General features: G+C 36.5%; 1 protein-coding gene and 1 pseudogene across 1 annotated transcript; both read right to left on the bottom strand.

Moving 5' to 3' along the window:
- Positions 1-1,458: 1,458 nt before the first annotated feature.
- On the bottom strand, positions 1,459-4,197 carry LOC146168100 (uncharacterized; annotated as a pseudogene).
- Positions 4,198-4,685: 488 nt separating this feature from the next.
- LOC146168099 (proteasome subunit beta type-1-like) lies at positions 4,686-5,663 on the bottom strand. The gene has a single exon (XM_083383301.1). The coding sequence runs from the start codon at positions 5,605-5,607 to the stop codon at positions 4,924-4,926; it is 684 nt and encodes a 227-aa protein (XP_083239427.1). The 5' UTR covers positions 5,608-5,663; the 3' UTR covers positions 4,686-4,923.
- Positions 5,664-9,144: the final 3,481 nt, after the last annotated feature.

Raw genomic sequence — 9,144 nt, 5'->3', positions numbered from 1 at the left:
TAAGACCTAATTGACCAGAATCAGGCCTATAAAACATTTTACCTAGCCCCAAACCTCACCCCTAAGTACATCACTAACTCCACTCATAATTTCATTCGTAACCCATTTTCTAACCCCACCCATTACCCACCGGCCACCAATAACCCCAAACAGGTCCAGAAAATCAGGAGCCAAAACAGCGACTTTAAACCAGGGCGCCCAACATTAAAAAGCGGCCAATGCCATGGCCCCCACAGTTTCAGGCGTTTTTTTGGTCATATATAGGCCTTATTCCGAAGAATTTAGGACTTTTCCGACAGATTTGTGTCTTATTTAGACGATGTTATTATTCTGTCGTAGATATTACTGCATGTTTGGCTTTATTATATCGTTGGTGTTAATACTATGGTATTATTGATTTTTCTGCTTTAGGTATTGTTGATTTTTAGGTCTGATTGGCGATCCAAATTTAGATTTAGAGTTTACATCAATATAATTCCTTGGATTTTGCTGAGAAACGTAAAGTTTAACAAAGATTGGATGCCGAAGTACTTTTTCAAGTCGGCAAGAAAGAAAAATCAGTTGTTTACAGGGCAATAAAAGTGTTGCCGTGTTTAAAGAGTAGAACATTAGCCGCCATTATGCGACAAAACATGTAGGCCATTGCAGTATTAATATATCGATCAGGAATCCGGCCCGCCAAGTAGTTTAGTTTCCTATCCGACTGGAGAAGTTGCCCGCCCCTGGCCTAAAGCTTTATTTTCTTTCCCATATACTTTAGCCGAAGTAAATAAAAAACCATTGATCATTTACCCATAGTGAATATTGAACCAACTTGTTGAATATTTTAACGTAGCTTAATTATAATTAATGTAATTTTGCCAAACTAATTTAAACGAATACACTTTAAAATCATCCATATCAACACCAAAATGTTTCATTGTCTGATCGACAGCACATTTTTAAGGAGGGCGTCTATAAGGTTTTACTTTTGGCATCATGATACTCAAATGGTAAACTCGGTACCGTGAAGAGGCTGCAAAAAATACCAAAATATTGGAATCTGGTTTGATAGCCTAGCTATGGGCGTAGGACTGCAGTTAGTTAAAAATACCCCGAGTCCAATTCTGGACAAGTATAAAAAAAGAGGCAGCCTTTATTTAATCCATTTACGCAGCTAATCTAAAGTGGATTAGCAATCCACTCATAGGGAGACCGGGCGACAGGGATGTTCAAATTTACCTTTTTTGAAAATTCATGTTTCCTGCTTGATTCCCCATTATGTGTCACATAAAAGTCAGTTTCATGAGTTTTCAAAACAATCGGACCACATTTAGGGGATCCGCAGACACCCCGAGGTTACCAACTTCCGCTAAAATTGCTAAGCAGAGGAATCTTAAAGCCCTAAAGTTTAACAAATGTCACAGTTAAATAAATGTAGTAAGCAAAAGTTAATCAATAGATTACCTCATTTTTTAGCTAAGTTTTTTTTAGAAAATATGGGTATGGTCGCCTGTGATCCTCAACAGCCTGCAGCAAGCTTGCACGTTACTGAGGATTGTCGGTTAATATAGCAGCATAATCAGTGTTTAATTTCCCCCCTCTTTTTGCGGCATCATTCACAACTTTAACAGAACAGTACGTACAAACGACCATAATTCGTACTACTCACAATATGAGTACCATGAATCGGGAGAATGCTTCAGCCAATCACATTCCTGAGTGACTAGCGTATAAATAAACCAGGAATCAAGGCCAACCAAATCCTCTAAAGTGGTATAACTGTTGATTTTATGATGCCTAACCGGAATGCCTTGGTGAAAGTCTTCAGGTTTTGCAGGGGCAAAAAGTTTTTGGGCAATTGCTGCCTCCTTGTCGTTGGTCATTTGTGGGTGATTACCAAACAAGGAAAATATGACATTTTTTTCAACAAGATACCCAAGGTGGCGATGAAGCTTATTAAAGGCAGCCTTACCGACTTTCGTTTAATTGTAATGTGTTTCAGCATTCAATGGAGAAACTTTCGGCCATTGATTGGTGCATCACTTCCAATCCTAGCTTTAAGCCAAAATGAAACATAGAATAACGCTAAAAATGTGTTTGAACCTTAGTTTTTCTAGAACTTTACATTGTGTTGTGGCGCCTAGTATAGCCAAAGTATTTCCTGCACATTCTTTGTAGTCTTCTCTTGATAGAATAAGGTGTGTTTTTTCTTATCAATTATATCATGATTTACCTATCCTTGACAACTTCCGGAACTCTTTCTTTTACCCAGTCAATGGAAAAATTGTGTAAGGTTTTAAATTGCTTCGTTTTGTCTACGTTTTTTTTCCCGAAAGATGATTTTCCGAACTGCATTAACAACCAGTTCATAAATGTGATGCCGGCATGCAAGAAGTTTTCTCCCAATGTTATCTTCCAATACTTTTGCAGCACCATTTTACATCCACTATTGCTTGCTGTAATGTCAAACACCAATGATCGCACATTTTTAGTGAGTTTCCATAACATTATCATATCCTGTGGCTTCTGCTTAACACATAACTTTCCATTGGTTTAGCGGGTTGTCGATCTTGAGTCAACTTCCCATCCCAATGAATTACAACATGCTTTGGTGGATTTGCAAAATTTTGAATCTGTTCGCAAGGTTGAACCTATATGTGTTGTTGATCTAGAATAGATAAAACAAAATCATTTAAAGTCACCCAATATGATTTGATGAACGATGACAGCAGCATTGTCGCAGAGATGTCTGTAATTTTCAGCCTGTCTAATACTTTTGTTATTTCACCACTGTCAAGTATATTCCTTAGTGCTCTTAATGTCACATGTGCACTCAGAGGTTATGTGTGTTGCATTAGAGGTCCCAGCACCACTGAAAAAACGTTCAGCACTTTCTGTTTCAGTTTCTGTAGAAAATAAAAGCCTTTCATCGGAATTGCTGCCTTCCTCTTTTGCCAGTCTTTCCAAAACCCGCTCTCGCTGCACACAAATTGAATGATGTTGTAGGGCAGGGTTGGGCAACGTGCGGGCCTCTTGATGTGCGGCCCTCCTGTAAGCATTACATTTCCTAACTGGCCCTTGTGTTAAAAAGGTTGCCCACCCCTGTTGTAGGCTACTTGAGCACGAAGAACTTTCGTATTTCGGTGCCAAAACAGTGGCGCCCTTACGGCGCCGGTCAGACTAGGGAGTCCAAACGTAGTCGCCAAAAAGGCCGATGCCAGATCGATGGCTCCCGATCGTCCCATACTCTCTACCCACAGGTTCAGACGTTATTTGGGCCATTTAAGCCTTCTTTCGGTGAATTTAGGACTTATTCCGATAAATTTAGTCCTTATTCCAAAAAATTTAGGGCTAATTCCGATGAATTTAGGACTAATTCCAATGAATTTAGGCCTTATAAAAATTTCGATGAATTTAGGCCTTACGATTTTGAGCTTATGCTGTACTGGATATTACTGCGTATTTGGCTGTATTATGTCGTTGGTCTTAATACTATGGTTTTATAGATGTTTTTGCTGTGTTCCCATCTTATAGGGGTGCCGCAATCTATTTTTTATTTTTGAGGGGTGCCGATATAGTCATATAAGGCTGAGAAACGCTGATCTAAAGTCTACCACAGTTTTTCTAGCCTAATCTATTCTATATAACCGTGTTGCCATAAAGAAGTAGGCCTATTTAAGAACACTACACAGTGCGTCTATTTCGTTAAAGCTTTAGGTTGGAAAGGTGTTACTTACAATACAAAGACGTTAAGAATTTATCGAAATATATTGCTAAACTGGATAAATTTGGAGCCTTTGTTTAAAAGATCACATAAAATGCGGACAAAAATACTTTCGGAAACGCAATATAATTACCGTTTATCTAGTTTAAAGTGTCGTGTCGTCCTAAAAACTACTTTTTTAGTTGGCAGAGCGAATTACGTCCACATTTCGTTTAAATTGAGTGCGATGAGACGAATTTTAACATCTTCTATAAAAGTAGAACGGTTCGACTACAAAAAACTCCAGGGTCAGCCCCTGGCTATTTAATATATAATTGAAAGCATATATATACTTTTTAGACAAAATGCATAAGAGTTTTTACCAGTTTTCTACATGTTAAGTAATTACCACTGCAAAAAGCGCGATAGTTTGCGAAATCAAGCTAAATTTGGAGTGCAAAATGTAAAAGGGCTCTTTGTTGCACATGTCCGTGAAAATTTGCTAACCTCATCTTATAGCCGATGATTATAAACACTAAACGTTGCAATTAATATCTAACCAAAAATACTGCTAGGGATAGCATAACATTTTCGTCAGGTAGGCTAAAAAATAGATTTTTTTCTTAATTTTGAATAGTGGGGGGAAAATGTACAGTATATACATCAAATGTTTGTTGTAACTGCCAAACAAGTCTTAAGTTACCCTACTTCGAAGAAATCATTTTTTTTGTGTGATGAATCTACAAAAGTTTGTGTTCGGCATCTGCATTACAAGTGGGAAAGATAGAGCATGGGAAAAATGGTTACCCACCCGGTAATATTAAGACCAAGGTTGTTTTTTCTCTTCATTTTAACTAAATGTCATTACAAAACTTTTAGAATGGTAAAAACTGTAAAAAATTAGGTTGGCAATTGATGTCAATTTACTGCACTGTGTTTTGGTCCTTGAGAATTTTGTGCTTTCATCAACTTGGTAATTACTGTAAATGATACATCACTATGAACTATATTTTTAGTATTGACTAAACAAAGAGTTTTAAGCAGTCATTGAAATGAAAAGTAACAGCATAATATATTAGCAAAACAAATTCACATAGTTAACAAGTCTATCAACCAGGAAACTCAAATGATTATGCCTTATTATTTTTACACTTACAAACGTCAAAGCTTGAATATAATAGCACATATTGAAACAACATCTCTAGGTATTTGACTTTAAGTTTTGTAATTAGCTTATTTTAATCTTTTCTTAAAGGAAATTTATGAGTTTTCACACCATCTTTATCTATAATTTCAATAAGTACACAATCTCCAGTAGTTATATCACGTTCAGCAGCTGAAATAAAACAGTCAATACATAGTTGCATTGCCCTTTGTTTCGATAATGGTGGAGAAACCTGGTTTTCCATATTCTTGTTACCGATTTGGTTATCTAGGAGAGGTTGAAGTAATTCATTAGCTGCACCAGCTGCTCGGTATTGCTCCCTTTCATAACTTCCGACTGGATCATAGCTGTACACACAACCTTTTCCATCAGCATCCAAGCCAGCAACAATGTTGTACACGTAGTAGGGGAAAAATCTTTTGTTGTAAAGCATCTTTGAAATCATAGCAGCAATTGCTGGAGTGCTAGTTAACTTTCCATGTTCATGTTCATACATCTCAATGCGTGACTTGATTCTTTTTTTCAAAGTTAGGATATCACCCTCGAATCCAGATTGGGCCAACACAGTGGATTGTGTTAACTGAATAGATTTCGGATGATCCCGTGTGTGAATCATAAATCCTTGACTAAGTCTGGTATCTGAAGCTACGATTGCAAAGTCATCACCAGATATTGCCAATATATTACCTCCATTAAAGGCATATGGATCAAATCGATTTTCCTTAGGTTGTACTAATAAATTTGCACAGCTAGTCATGACGAGATTCTTTTATATTTAATTGAAAATTCTAAAAATATTTTTGTGTTTGAATAATGAAAATCAAAACATAGTTTTTGTTTAGTTAATACAAAATGTATTACAAAAACTATAAAGTCAACATGTGGGGATTTAGAATTTAAATATTAAAAAAATCTTGAAACATCTAACTGAACACCAGTTCGAGATCGTCCAGTTTGGTTTGGTCAGGCCAAGGTGTTTCCATTGAGAAAATAAAAAAATAACAGTAATTTTTTTTACCCACTGTTTTTTAAATTATTAAACACTCCACTTTTTGCGATAATGGTTAAGATTAGTTGTAGATCCCTGCAAACTTCTGAGATGGTTTATAGTAATTATCATATTAAATTCTCCTAGTTTTGAATTTTGTAATGTATACTGGATATGGATTTTTTTTTAGTATACATGACTATCTAATCCAGTAATACTAAAGTTTAGGAACCACAAACATGCTGATTAAGGAGGGGGATTTTTAATTTTTAAGAATGTGAAGAAAATGTGAAACTTTTCCACAAGTTTTTGTTAAAAATCATCACAAAATTGCACTAATTTGTTTATTTTCGCACCATTTTCCAAAGTTCAAGGTAATTTGCCTGTACCTCCGGTTAATAATTATATATGGATTTAAACTACTTTTTAGGGCTGGTCTAGAATCCTACCACATGTTCGTCCAGGGATTTATTTTACTAACATTATTTGGGTTAGGGTGCGAGTTAGCGTTTGGGTGCAACTAGGTCAAGTATTATTATATACATTATTTAATATTAATACTTAACCCACCAAAAACCCAAACCATTCCCCTAAACCAAATAATATGCCTTGTGGTAGGATTCTGAACAAGCGCCGTTTTTCTTGGTAAACAGCCTTTTCTAGTTTTTTGTGCATATTCAGTGCGGGGCAATTAGATTAATTGTTCCTCTATTTTGTTTGTGTCACAAAATTTTCAGTTTTAGAAACTTGCGACTGGTATGCCCATATTGTGTACCACGAAAGCGTGGTTAGATGTGCGAATTTGGAAGTTCGGTTGGTGCCTTGTGGACGAGCCGGCTAAAGTACCATAATTATCCAAAAGTTTGCCGTGCATTTTCTACAAAACAATAGTGTCATAAATTGACAATCGCTAGTAATGCACATAAAAAGCGGACAAAAATACTTTCGGAAACGCAATATAATTACCGTTTATCAAGTTTAAAAGTGTCGTGTTGTTCTAAAAACTACTTTTTTAGTTGGCAGAGCGAATTACGTCCATATTTCGTTTAAATTGAGTGCGATGAGACGAATTTTAACATCATCTTTAAAAGTAAAATGGTTCGACTACAAAAAACTCCAGGGTCAGCCACTGCACTGGGCACTAGGGTTCCTCTTCGGGAATGTTTCAACGGGAAATTCCCGGGATTTCCCGCGAATTAGCAATCCCGAATCCCGGGAAATTTTTTTTATAATCCCGGGTATTCGGCAACCTAGCAAAACTTTAAAAATATTGCCGTTTTTGACTAATATAAAGAAAAAAATAGTACCAACCATGTTAACGTCGTTGCCTGAGTTGTTTTATTTGCGCTTACCAGCGAAAAAACGAATTAAATTTATTCTAACTAAAAAATGCGTCATGCATGCACAAATAAGGGTCCTGGACTCGTATTAGAGAAGGTCTGGCGCTCCTTCAGTTATGAACGTATAAATTAATAAAAAAAAACGGTCTTTAAATACCGCTTACCACAAAGCAAATGTTTTGGGTTAGAATGCGGGTTAGCGTTTGGGTGAGGGTGGGTCAAGCGTTATTATTAATAATAAACATGATAATACTTGACCCACCCTCACCCAAACGCTAACCCGCACCTTAACCCAAACAATATGCGTTGTGGTATGCGGTATTTCTTTCTTTTGTTTTTTTTGCATAACTTTCCACGTACATAAGTGAAAGAACGCATAAAAATGAGCTTAATTAAATGTTTGAAGCTAAAATAAAAAAAATACAAACCTCAAAATGACGTAATTTTATGTATAATTTTTTCGTCGGGATCCCGGGATTCCCGGGAAGTTTCATTTTTCAATCCCGTTTCCCGGGAGTGAAAAAATCCGGGAAAAAGAGGAACCCTACTGGGCACTGGCTATCTAATATATAAATGTATATACTTTTTAGACAAAATGCTTAAGAGTTTTCACCAGTTTGCTTCATGTTAAGTAATTACCACTGCAAAAAGCGCGATAGTTTGCGAAATCAAGCTAAATTTTGAGTGCAAAATGTAAAAGGGCTCTTTGCCGGCTAAAGTACCATAATTATCCAAAAGTTTGCCGTGCATTTTCTACAAAACAATAGTGTCATAAATTGACAATCGCTGGTAATGCACCACAAGACAATAGGAAAATACCATTGGACTACCACTTTTTAAATGGATACTGGATAGTTGAACTGTAGGATTTAGTTTAAGAATCACTGGTCTGACATGACCATGACAAGCATCTGCTTCACGGTGACCATTTTTGGTCTGAAGAAAACCCAAATTTATTTATCTTTCGAAGAGTAAAAAGTTTAATTAGTTGCAAAAATATAATAAAAACAAAATAAGGTATAATTTTGTATTAACCTTTTTTTTTTTATGAATGTCGCCTATAATATATATATATCAAATTTCGTATATACAATTAGTCAATTACTCTTGCATTGCATTTGATTCTTATAAAAAACTATATTAAAATCGTGAGTGGCAATTATTCCTGCGGTACTTTTTAGCATAACCTGTACTTTTTAGCTGGGCTGTGGAGTCGGAGTCGGTTTGTTTTGCTGGAGTCGGACTCGGGACTCGAGACTCGAGTTAGACCACGTAAAACTACCCGAGTCCCAAGTCCGACATAAGCATGCGCAGTACCAAATTTAAAAACTGATATGACCGCCAACTGAAAATTGTAAAGGTGGAATAGAATATGGTGGAACATTTTCCAACCATGTATTGTGAGTAAAAGTTATATGACACCCCTATAAGTGGATTACTGAATATCCAAGTTGTTTTAGTTACGTAAATTAGCGGAATACAGGCTGGCTGTATAGTCAGGGTCGGACTCGGGACTCGACGAAATCGCACATTTGACCGGAGTCGGACTTGGGACTCAGGAGTCGGGTCTTTTTAACCGACTCCGCAGCACTGCTTTTCACACTGTAAAATGCACATTATGACTGTTTAGTCGACCAATTAAATACAGACTTTCTACACTTATTTTACAGTTGTGCGCGCCGTTGTGCACTTTCGTCATACAGTAGGTAAACGCAAGAAGGTGGGTGTCGATGCTCGAAAATCATTACATCAGGCTTTAAATTTGCATGGTTTTCTTTTACAGCGTTCAATACAGTGTCTTCTAATAGCCTTAGCTATTCTTTAATTGTAAATGGGCGTTCAATTTTTCCAAACAGACTTCCACTTATGGCGATTTGCTATAGGCCCTACGTGTAATAACGTTTTCCGATATATTCCCCGCGTTACAGTGTTTCTATAAAAATATATCCTATTTAAGGCGTGTTCT

Source organism: Ascidiella aspersa, chromosome 1 (assembly GCF_963924565.1).
Source record: "Ascidiella aspersa chromosome 1, kaAscAspe10.2, whole genome shotgun sequence".
Taxonomy (NCBI): Eukaryota; Metazoa; Chordata; class Ascidiacea; order Phlebobranchia; family Ascidiidae; genus Ascidiella; species Ascidiella aspersa.
This window is presented reverse-complemented; position numbering and strand designations above follow the sequence as displayed.